The sequence below is a fragment of the Eulemur rufifrons genome, chromosome 11 (assembly GCF_041146395.1).
Source record: "Eulemur rufifrons isolate Redbay chromosome 11, OSU_ERuf_1, whole genome shotgun sequence".
Lineage (NCBI taxonomy): Eukaryota > Metazoa > Chordata > Mammalia > Primates > Lemuridae > Eulemur > Eulemur rufifrons.
The window spans coordinates 7703250-7715561 of NC_090993.1; the positions used below are offsets into that span (position 1 = coordinate 7703250).

General features: G+C 43.9%; 1 protein-coding gene across 2 annotated transcripts in view; it reads right to left on the reverse strand.

Moving 5' to 3' along the window:
* Positions 1 to 12312, reverse strand: part of SIPA1L2 (signal induced proliferation associated 1 like 2) — a 202938-nt gene that overhangs the window by 14038 nt on the left and 176588 nt on the right. For both annotated transcript variants that reach the window (XM_069484692.1, XM_069484690.1), the window contains exon 19: positions 3519 to 3650. In XM_069484692.1, coding sequence (XP_069340793.1) covers positions 3519 to 3650 — 132 coding nt within the window. The remainder of the gene's footprint in view (positions 1 to 3518; positions 3651 to 12312) is intronic.

Below are 12312 nucleotides of genomic sequence, written 5' to 3' on the forward strand. Positions count from 1 at the left end.
TTTAAATCTATTTTCATTGCCTTGTGGTCAGCAATGGTCAGCAATGTGGTCTAGAAACACTGCTCCTCTTTGGAGAGAACGTACTGAGTTGCTTGTGCAACAGAACACCTGGCATCTCTCACCCACAACCATACTGTCTACCTTACGTTCTTCGTACTAATAGAGTTTAAACCTATTTAAGCAGCCATGATTGGGCAGATTAATTTGGTGCCTCTGCTCTATTCTCAAATGGTATAGTAAAATCTAAATTCTTAAACTCATGTGTCCAATGTCAACTTTAGCTCTTAAACCAAGGTGAACATACATGCTGAAACGTGCAGCATAAGCGAGGTCAATCAATGGGGGGCAGGGAAGTCTTCAAGGGATCAATTATACTATTGGATTTTATAGGGGTCACGGGATCTCAATCCAACAGGCAGATAGATTCCATTTTCAAAAGGTTGTTTTCAGATGTGCTGACTGCTTATGTCAAAGTATGGGTGCAGGATTAGTCCAGAGCAGTCTGAACTCTGTAAGCTATTTTCAACTGCCTTTATTGGTTTGTAACAATGACATAAACAAGCACATGGACATTTTTAGAGCTATCTTTTCTTCATAATGTTTACTCTAGCTCAGAAATGGCTTTGAAAACTGGTACAAAAACAAAGTCGTGAGCAGGGCAACTGGACTATCTAGGAGAAGACATTTCTCTTTAAAGTGCTAAGATGACCCTATTATCATACCCTGTCACCACCACGCAACTCCTTTCAGAGTGCAGCAGGATGCTGGAATATAAACAGAAGTGACACTGATACAAGAGAATCTGATTAGCCAAAGGAGTTGCGAATTCTCAACTGAATTTTCATAAGCTGACTACTGTTTCACCATGGGACGCTACCCTATGCAGTGGCATCAAAAATTACTGAAATTTTTAAATACGGCATTAACTCTTTCCATATTATTTTTTCTACGAATGTTAAAGGTCAGATGACCTACCAAGGGTTAAGGTCAGATAGTCTTCTCCTCTGGCAAACAGAATCCCACATTCTCCTCTGTTTCATTTGGGTACGAATACACCTGGACGTCCTGGCTAAAGGGAATCTCCAGGTCGTACTTTCTCCCTTTTGTGCCAACTACAAGCTACACTCTTACTTCAGCTGAGGAATACTCCCTCGGGAACAGAACCATAGAACTGGACACTTAGGACTAGAAGAAGCCTTACAGGTTCTTTGGGCAAAGTTCTTCATTTTACAGATGAGAAGGCTGAAGCACGTGTCCCGGAGAATTATTGGTGAACATTCAGTGAATTCAATTTTGTGAAGGACTTGGAACAGTGTTCACACAAAGTGTATATGTCAAAGTAGTTAAGTGACCTGTCTGAAAGCCCAAAGCCCAGCAGTGGAGCTGCGATTATGACTCAGATGCCTGGACTGATGATTCAGTCAGCAACTACTGCACACATCATTTCACTTCCTCTACCTCTCTGAAAAAATCCATTTTATAGCAGTGATTTTATTCTGAAGGATGATCTGAAGGGGGTAGAAAGGAACCAATCAAAGATACAAATGAGGGTGGATATAGAGATAAGGCGATAAAATATTATTTTAAATCTGAAAGATGAGTATAAAATGTGAAAGGACCTCAGAGGTCCAAAATTACACTAAGAGTTGGGATAGCTTTAGGCTGCACAGAACTATGTGTATTTAATACCTATTTACTTCTGGGTACTAGCTCTTCTCATTTGGTTATCTTGATATGTGCTTGACAAATAAAATAAGCAGCCTTCCCCTGAGAAACTCATCACCTAATACGAAGAGACAGACACGTGAATGAAGCAGAACGCAGCGTGGTAAGTGCTCTGCAGGTATTTACACAGCAGGGGTACACAGAGGACGGAACGGATGCTCTCACACGCTCCTAGGGGCAGTAAGATCTGGTCACAGTGAGAGAATATAGTGTGTAAAGAACATGCCAGAGAAAATGCTGTTATCTGCTGCCGGGGTTGCTTTTGGACAGAGAGGAAGGCAGTGTTCCTGTGCTCGAGTGCTGGGTCATGTCTATGCCAGTGCTAGAAGCACGGAGAGCCCAGGAAACCACTGGGCCACAGCCTGGGGCTTCTACAACGTTTAACTAATTTCTGTTAACATGAGAGAATGAGGGCCTCACCACCAGCAGACAGGGGCATTCGGAAATTTCTACAAGGAGTGAGTGCTTTGTGAAGCACGGAACCCAAAAGCAGTCTCGCTCCTTCTAACAAGGGAACACATTCATGTTGCAGATGTTTCTTCCTTTTACAGGTTTCTTTTTACCTCCTTCCCTGGTGTCTGAATTAACTTGAGGGTGACTCCAACTCCTCCCCACAGATGCTCAGGACCAGGGGCACTGACACCAACTGGTTAGAGCAAAGCCACAGGCAGGCTTCTCTAACCGAGGGAAGGGGCGTGAAAGCAGCAGACCTTGCTCTTCCACGGCCTGACTTCAAAACGCACCTGCCCGACTGGGAAAAGAACCGGATTTTGCTTCCTGAGGCCTGATGTCACGGGGTGCTGGGGGCTGAGCTGGCAGAGACTGAGGAGAATAGGAAGGGGAGTGAGAGAGAAGAGGCCCCAGGCCTGAGGGGCTGCAGTGGACTTGAGTGCCACCAGCATGCTGTGACTCAGTTACACCAGGAGAGTCTCAGAGAGGGCAGGTGATAAAACAGCCCCTGCTAAAATGACCCTGCCTCCTTTGTCAGCTGCCAGGTACCCAGGGGCAGGACCTGCCATCACGAAAACACACTGAACAAATGCAGCAGCAAAAGGCAAAAGGTCAAAGTCATGATCCTGGGGGCCAGTGGTTTACACTGGACGACCTGTGAGGTCCTGAGGATGCCAGGAAGCAAGCGTCTTCCTTGCTCGTCTTCCTTGCTAGGTCTACCCAACAGCAAGTTGGAAAAAAGGTGTCCCCTAAGGGGAGCTTCAACCTTCTAATAGTCACAACAAAAGTGACAGAACACAGTGTGATAGCTGGAAGGGACCTTAGAGACTGGCTTCTCTAAACCCACCTACATTTATAGAGAAGGAAACTGAGGCCCGGATGGGTGGACCGGCTGTGAGGGTCCAGCAATCACGCCAGAGTCTGTGTTCGTGTCAGGTCTCTAGGCCCCCACCCCGTGCTCATCTGGCCAAGTCCAGCAGCTCTGACCTCCAGAAGGGCCTCTCCCTACACTGTGAGGGAAGACACAACGCGTATCCTGTAAGATCACCTCTACTTGTCAGATACGAAAACAGAGGTCAAAGGGGACAAATGGCTAGTCCCGGTGCCTGAACTAGAATTCAGGTTCTGGGTCCCTGCCTGGTGCTCATCTTACTAAACGAAGAATCCACAGTCATAGCCCAGGCCCTTCCTGGCTTGTTTCCATCGTACAACAATGGCAGGCCACCCAAAACTGGAACTGGACCATCTAAGACAGAGACACCTTCCCTAAAATGCTGCACAGGCCCTGCAGGAAAGACCCCCCCCAGGGTAAGGGATGAGGCCTGGTGGTGGCGAGTCTTTACCTTCAAAAGCCCGTGCAGCGTCCACGAGGTGGGACCAATCTAATCCTGTGGCTGTGTCCGGAAGGGGCATCAGGCCAGGATCTGCGCACTTGGACTTATCCGATAGGGACCCATCGGAGAACCAGAACTCATCTAAACAGAAACAAAACCAGAGCATCAGTCAGTCAAGAGCACAGGCACCGCCGTCCCCTCCCAGAGTCAGTCAGTCAGAGCACGGGCACCACTGTTCCCTCCCAAAGTAGCCAAGGAAACTTTTCCTGCTCTCAATGAGAAAAGAAAACATGCTGCAATTACCCAAAGCACATACAGGTGGAAAAACGGAAGTCTGGAAAAAGCAGCCACGTCTAAACTAATTGAGGTCAGCCAGGACCTCGTAAGGACTGTGTGGCAGGGAGACGCGAATCAAGCCTTTGACAGGATCATAATCACACAAAGATTTTCTCCTGGGAAGGCTTTTCTTTTTTTTTTTTTTTTTTTTGTTGAGACAGAGTCTCACTTTGTTGCCCAGGCTAGAGTGAGTGCCGTGGCGTCAGCTTAGCTCACAGCAACCTCAGACTCCTCGGCTTAAGCGATCCTACTGCCTCAGCCTCCCAAGTAGCTGGGACTACAGGCATGCGCCACTATGCCCGGCTAATTTTTTTATATAGATTTTTAGTTGTCCATATAATGTCTTTCTATTTTTTAGTAGAGACGGGGTCTCGCTCAGGCTGGTCTCTAACTCCTGACCTTGAGTGATCCACCCGCCTCGGCCTCCCAGAGTGCTAGGATTACAGGCGTGAGCCACCGCGCCCGGCCCTGGGAAGGCTTCTTTTGAGTACATCCCCGTCTGACTACTGCACGATAAATTCCTGTTTTTTTCAGGGGAGACTTTCCCCTTTTTAAAAGTGTTGCAGGCTTTACACTGCTGTACAAAAGGTTTGGAGCAATCTCTATCCTGATGATTTAAAGAGCTTACTGAGGAACACAGTTATCTAAGCTGAGCACTGCACATTTGAGATGCCTCCAATGCCAACTTATTATAAAAATGCAGTAAGACTAACTTTGTTTTTATTAACAGATGAAAGAGGGGACATTATTTCATATGCTATGCACAAAAATGGTGGTTGGATTAATTTTCTGACTTAATAAGATGGTTAGATCAATGGCTGAACCAGAAACCACTCGCCCATCCTGCAATCAATGTTTGACAGTTGTCCTTCGGCTACAAATGGACATTTTCCATTTCTTTTTCTCCTTAAACTCTCATCATGGTACTTTAAGTGTTTATGTCATTAATAACGCTAGTTAAGAACTCATTATGCATCTGAGAACAAGTTCTGAAAAGGCTTCAATTGGACTTTCTTTAATGTGCCTTTTCTGAACCTGCCCAGAATACTGCATGCAGCTGCTTGTGAACACATCTGACTAATTAGACCAATCAAAATAATGACCACCTGGCTGTCTGAGCCTGCAATTAAGTTAAGTAAAGGGCATAATTAACCAAATGCACCTGTAATTTTTTTTGTTCCCACATCATTTTGGGTAGCCGTGAAATGCTGGCATCTGGACTAAGACAGATAGCATTTCTAAATTTGGCCTTACGGGAGACCAACAGACTTTTTACATCCTTGATAAATGCATCTCTTAACAGACCTCTAACGGTTATAGTTAAGCCAACCAGGCCCCCATTTTCAATGCTATGACCTTTAGAAGATGGGGTAAGGTTGCACTGATTTATTCCCAGCCTCTATTTTGAAGGGAACCCAGTAACAGATATATTGTCCACATCATTTCCACAACCCTTCCTTCTCCACGTACTCTTCTTTGAAACAACAATGGTTCTTGCTTGTTCTATTTGTTCTACATGTGACATGCTCAGTCTTTGCCAACGCATAAACTAGGACCGGATGGAAGCGGCCACGCAGGACCTGGGAAGGAGGAAGGCACAGGAGCAGCCTCTCTCCATGCTGACCAGAGACTGTGCTGGACTGGCTCTCAGGTGCCGTCTTTGACCAGAAGTTTAAGATTCAACCCTCAAGCAGAAATGTAAGGAAGCCCAGGGAACTTCATTCACTTACAAATCACTTCCCTCTGTCTCTCCAACACACATGCTGCATTGCTCAAGGCAGGCTTTCTACACTAAGTATAAAAAAATTAGACAACTAGGTGGCAATTACTTTTGCCACTAGATTTCCATGTGGCCAAGCTCTTCAGGAGCTTGTGCAAGAGTGGTACAGTTCCATGAGGGGTGCAGAGGCCAGGCTGGCTGGGACCGGGGCCCACTGGTGCACTCCCCTCTCCTTCCCTCACTGTAGAGGGAAACATCAGAGAATGGAATGGAAACTTAGTACATTCTGTTCATCAGTTTTACTAAGAAATGCCAACTGGTTGGTTTTCTTTGCCTTTATAAAGGAATAATCCATCACTCCAGCTTTGGTATTCTTTTTTTTTTTTTTTTGAGACAGAGTCTCACTTTGTTGCCCAGGCTAGAGTGAGTGCCGTGGCGTCAGCCTAGCTCACAGCAACCTCAAACTCCTGGGCTCAAGCGATCCTCCTGCCTCAGCCTCCCGAGTAGCTGGGACTACAGGCATGCGCCACTATGCCCGACTAATTTTTCTATATATATATTTTTAGTTGTCCATATAATTTTTTTCTATTTTTAGTAGAGACAGGGTCTCGCTCTTGCTCAGGCTGGTCTCGAACTCCTGACCTTGAGCGATCCACCCGCCTCGGCCTCCCAGAGTGCTAGGATTACAGGCGTGAGCCACCGCGCCCGGCCTCAGCTTTGGTATTCTTGAAGCCTAAAATCAAACCTAATGCACATTCTGTGTGCTGTCTACTTTGCTCCCTACCACCACCAAACAAGGTCCTTAGTGGCTCTACTAGGAGTAGGTAGACAGAGAAAATGTTGGAGGGGACAAGAGGGGTAAAACGCAATGAGAAATAGAGGGGGCAGTGGCTGGTCCCCCAACTCAGAAGATGGGGTGTGAAGCCAATGTCCCTTGCTCTGTCTCCCCTTGTCCCTCTTGCAGCTGTGTGCTCAAAGAGACATCTTCCCCAAATACTTGATGGAGTAATTTCCTGACAGTCTTGGGTTAAGTAATAAAAGCTTTGACTATTCCTAAGCACCCCAAAGTTCCACGATAATCGCCCATTCGTAATTTTGCCAAGGAACAAATCTGAATCTTGGTGGCTGAGAGGCTGAGATGCCCAGAGTAAGTGAGCAGACCCACCTGTCCACACAGCAGCCCAGCCACCCAGCTCCAAAGGTCTCTGCCCACCGTCCTGTACACAATGCATGCAGAGACCACGTGATAAATGGCACTGATGGCTTTGGCATCAGAAGTTCTCAGGGTGTCCATTTCACAACCAAATGCAAGTCGAGGCAATGTTGCTCACCACCTCCAATTTTTACGGAGAACCAGGGAGCAAAAGGAAGAACACAGTTTGTGATGTCTCTTCTTTATTAGAAGTTACTGTCCCTCCTCCTCCAGTTGTGAATGGGACTTTCATCTATTCGATACTGCTGAACTGGCAAAGAAGGCTGGTAGATTACAGGTCTCCTCTCCTCTAGAGTTTATCTGAGCGCCGTCCACTGCCCGCTCTGCCCATGATGGATGTGATGAGTGAGCACTGCCTGCCACTGACGGGGCACAACAGTAGGCAACACAGACAAGGCTCAGCTCTGACGAAGCTTTACATCACGAAGGAAAGAGGCAATAAACAAACAAGAAAATACAAGTAGTGATGTTATTTGCAGAAAATAAAACACTGATGTGATGGCATAGCTTGATGGCATGTTTGGGGAAAGCCTGTCCAAGGAGGGGACACTCGGCTGAGACCCAAATGATGAGGACCTGCTTGGTGAAGGGCACAGTTCTGGGATTAAAGCTCTGAAAAAGTACAGATTTAAATGTAAATATGTCATCTTTCAGTAAGCAGGAAGAGCCCTATGTCAATGGCAGGCTCCTTAGATGAATTAAGAGCCACCTTTATTTCTTCCTAAATAATCAAAATAAAAAGCACCTAAATTTCTAAAATTCTATTGGTTGGAAAAATCATATAATTAGAAAAACAATTACCACCCATTTTTTTTTTGTATTTTTGAGACTCTAAACCAGTAAAAATTCTTTACAATATTTTTATCACTACTACCATCACCCAGATGACATTTACTGAGCATCTACTATATTCTAAGAAATGCCAGGTACTACAACAGCACTTAGAGATAGAACCAGTAAGGCACAGGTTCTGCCCTCGATAAGCAGATGAACTTGGTGGTGGTGGTGGGATGACAGGGGTTTGGATAAGGTGTCTGTGGTGCAGACCTGACGGAAGCAAGAGTGAGTGATTACCTGTGCTCTGCGATGCCACACTGGCTGTAACTATCGTCTCCTGAGTTTTACGATTTTATAGAAAAGGTACCACTTGCCTTGGGGATCAAAATCTGTTATTTCAAATCCAGAGGAGCCCACACCACTCTTCTGGCCAATGAAGAAAAGAAAGTGACCCCTTCTGTTGGGTGATGACGGGTGTACTCCCCGGGAAGCCCAGGAAAGCGGGTGACACAAGGTCAGGGGGCACATTCGCAGGTTCCCACATCAAGCACGGAGACCTCCGGGGATAACATGAAGCTCCTCACAGAGTGTTTCCCACTGGAAACCTGAACTGACACTGCACATATCACCACATACTTATGCCAGATAAGGTGAGACACTGAGTAGAAAATAATATTAATAGTAACAGATTATTTCATATGCATAATATTTCTGGGAGTTCTCAGAATAAGTTGAGAAACGGGAGGGAGGAGAGGCCTGCTGTCTAAAAGCATTTCAGGGGCACAGCGGGTAGAGCTATTCTACTTTACCTCTTGAGGACACTCCTCAATTGTTATTGCTCACGACGCCCAGGGACCTAACTCAGGCCTGTCAAGAGACTCGTGGATTCTGGAAGGTGGCTACTGCCGAGGCACCGCTGCCTGGGGACCTGCTCTCTGGCCTAGGACATTGATCTCGTGGCTTCCCAGCTGTTTACCCAAATATGAAATTGCAGTAACCATCTTTACTGAGTACGACTTTTATTATAAATGCCAAGGAGCCTTCCTGACAGCATTTCCTGGTGGTTTCACAAGGAAACCACCTTCTGGTTGGTTACTCCCCAGAAACCAACAGATATTGATTACAGGGAATATTGAAGACACTTGAGAAAAGAGAAGGAATGTCACATTGAATAGTCGAAACCATGCCGTTGAGGGTCATGGACACCTGAAATGCCAGCCTTGGCACGGACTGTTCTTCCCGCGGTGGGTAGCCCTTATCACCTGCAGCACAAGACCGTCGGGTCTACACCTGGGGTCTGTAGCAACTCGTGCAAGTATTAAATTATAAGTAAAATACTAGTTCTTTTTATTTATTCTACCCCTAAATCCCCCTTTAACTTTAAGGGTCATCCTTTATGAGGTGCACAGGTCAGAACTATAGGACCTGGGACCACATATAAGCTAATAATTCTAGTTTTTTTTTCTCTTTTTTGGAAACTTAAGAACTCTCATTAGTCTCTTCCCATAGGAAGATTTCATCATTCCTTGGAGAGTTTTGATCTCCCCTCCATAAAAACCCAGGAATTCTCTTTAAACCTGTGAGCCTGCCAATGCTTGCGATTATGCCGAATGAACCCAGGTGTCCCATCTGTCAAGGAGGAAAAGGAAACTGTGACTGCTTTTCAATGTCACCGGTTATCTGGCCTGTGAACTGTGTCCAAATGGCCACTCTTCTTTTTTTTCCTCCCCACCTGGGCGATTAAAGAAATTTTCTTCTGCAATCCACCAGTGATAAAGTCAAAGGCCCTAAGAGCAACACGGAAACATTTCAGAAATAGTTTCAATTTCTGAATCAGGTGGTATTTGTACACCTCCTAGCTGAAGACATAAAAATACGGCACATTTCAGGAACCTCAAAAGAAATATACATGAATCATGATGATGAATTACATGCAAAATGAGTTTAAGTATCTGTCTCACAACACTGGATTAAGATCAGTCTCAAGAGAATAAAGATTTCAAGACAGGTTCAAATCTAGGATTTGCAAAAGCTAAAAATATCTGAAAGAGAAGCCTGTGACCATAATAACTACATGGAGAAAAGGTGCAGAGATCAGGCCTTCCAGTATTCACCGTGACGAGGTGGGCTGCTGCTGGCTCTGCCCTTGCTACCTTCCCTCCAAATTATGATCTGGATCTGAATGCGTCTCTACTGGTGAAAGATTCTCTCTTAGAAGATAAGACGCTCCCTAGGAATGCTCTAGTTTTAAAGTTTAAAAGAAGAATATGTGTGCCTTCCAAGTTTTTTGCTTAACTCTATCTCTGCAGCTATTTAAAACTATCCAGAACCAACCTCCATTCCAAGATTTAACGTGAAGCTACGTCTCTCTGACAAACTAAGAGAAAACTACCGAGTAACTTCAAATAGTCCTCATTTCTCACTCAAAGATATCTTCTGGGTATTAGCACTCACATTTCAGCTTGCTGGGCTGTTCCAGTTTCAGACTGTCAAACTGCTCGTAAAGAGTAGTCTTCTTAGAGAGTGTCTGCGGAATGACCAGAAGCCACAGAAAGGGACGAGTGATTGAAATCTGGCTTGAGTAGATTTTAATAGTGCGAAAGCAATACACACTTAGCAGAAATCACAGTTCAAATTTTGACTTCTGAACATTTCGCAGGCCAGTGATATGAGGTACAATACTTTTCCTCCGTAATGCTGGGTAGCAGCAGCGATCCCACAGCTCTAAAAAGCTCCCAGTCAGCCACTCAATCATGAGAGTAAACAACTAGATACTACACAGTGTACTGTGCTGCCAGATGATTCTGCCCAATTGTAGGCTAAGTGTCCTGAGCCCGTTTAAGGTAGGCTAGGCTGAGCTATGATGCTCGGTAGGTTAGGGGTACTAAATGCATTTTCAACTTAAGACATTTTCAACTTACAATGGGTTTACTGGGATGTAGCCCAGTCGTAAATCAAGGAGCATCTGTAATCACATAGGTGACTGCCATAGTCAGAGGGCCCAGGAACTCCATCCTCCAAACAACTAGGTCTTTGAAGCTTAAACTCTCCATGGGCAGGGGACGGGTGGTGGTGGAAGAAATCCAAAGTTTTGAGGGGAACAGACATCAATACAAATTATTTCTAGCTCCATTATTTACATTTTGTGAGCTCACCCATCAAACCTAGAGAATTTTTTCTGAGTAGTTTGTTAAGTATAGAACAGGAGGGGACGTGTATCAGCAAATAAAAAGGTTTTATTAAAGAATAGCAAATGGCAAGGGCAACTCTTACTGCTTTTCCTAGAGAAATAAACAATGAAGACAAAAAAGGTAGTTTTTAACTAGAATAGTAAACAGTGCATTCTGCCTGTTTCCTAATTGTGCCTTTGAACATATTAAAAAAGGATACAGTCCTCTAGCACATGAATAGATTAAATAAACTGTGGTACATCCAGATAATGGAGTATTATTCAGCTTTAAAAAGCACTGAGCTATTGAGCCATGAGAAGACATGGAAGAAACTCACATGCTTATTACTAAGTGGAAGAGGTCAGTCTGAAAAGGCCACACACTGTATAATTCCAACTGTACGACATTCTGGAAAAGGCAAAATCACGGACACAGCCACAGATCAGTGGCTGCCTGGGGTTAGATGGGAGGGAGGGAGGAACACGCAGAGCACAGAGGAGTTTTAGGGCAGTGGAACTACTCTGCATGATACTGTAATGGGAGGTACATGTCAGTATACATCTGTCCAAACCCATAAAATATACAACAAAAGCAACCTAAAATGCAAACTACGAACTTTGGGTGTTAATAACCTGTCAGTGTAGGTTCACTGACTGTAATTCTGGGGGGATGTTGATAGTGGGGAAGTGGAAATCCGTGGCAGGCGGTGACATGGAAAATCTCTCTACTTTCTACTCAATTTTGCTGTGAACCTTAAACTGCTCTAAAAAGTAAAGTCTATTTTGTAAAAAGTGAAGCTAAAAAAAAAAAAAAAGAATATATATCTTTCACATTGAAGCAAAATAAAAGGTAAAATGTGTTAATAAAACCTGTATTAGCACATATACCATAGAGATTTCACAAGCACACTTTGAGCACTGTAAATGAAATCTTTAGAGGGAAATAGAGTTCTATCGGTTTTACAAAAGCTTTTAGGAGGACATTAAAATCACCTATTTATAAAAAAGGGAAAACAGTTAGAAAATATTATTAATAGAAAATTAGAATACGTTTGCTTGACCTTTCATATGGCTGTCAAGAAGGAGTTTAAAGGTTTCTTCAATTTAGGTAAATAGACCCTTTATAACAGGCAAGTTATTATGTTACTTAAAGAAATAGATTAAGAATCTTATGAGACAAGGTTCATTTCCAATTATGTTAAACATTAGAAACATTATTAGAACTTTAATTTCATTTAGCCTGGGACCTCTATGTGCATTATAAAGTTTAAATTGGTTCTAAAGATAATGATTTCTATGATGAAGTAAAAAATACTTGACAGTGAATATATTTCTGATTAAAGTCCCATTTGTTCTGTACAACAGAAATAAACTATAAATAAAGGAAATACAGCTAATTAAAAAATTCCTTTAAAAACTGACACATTAATAAAGAACTGGTGCTATGTAAAAATCGGAGATTTTAAGGATTTCAAGGAAAATCATCTAGAAATCACGAGGTTTACCTGTGATTAGTGAACTGGAATAAGCTGAGACACAAGAACACAAACCACCTGCACAAGTACATAAGGCCAAGTTCAGGGCTCAG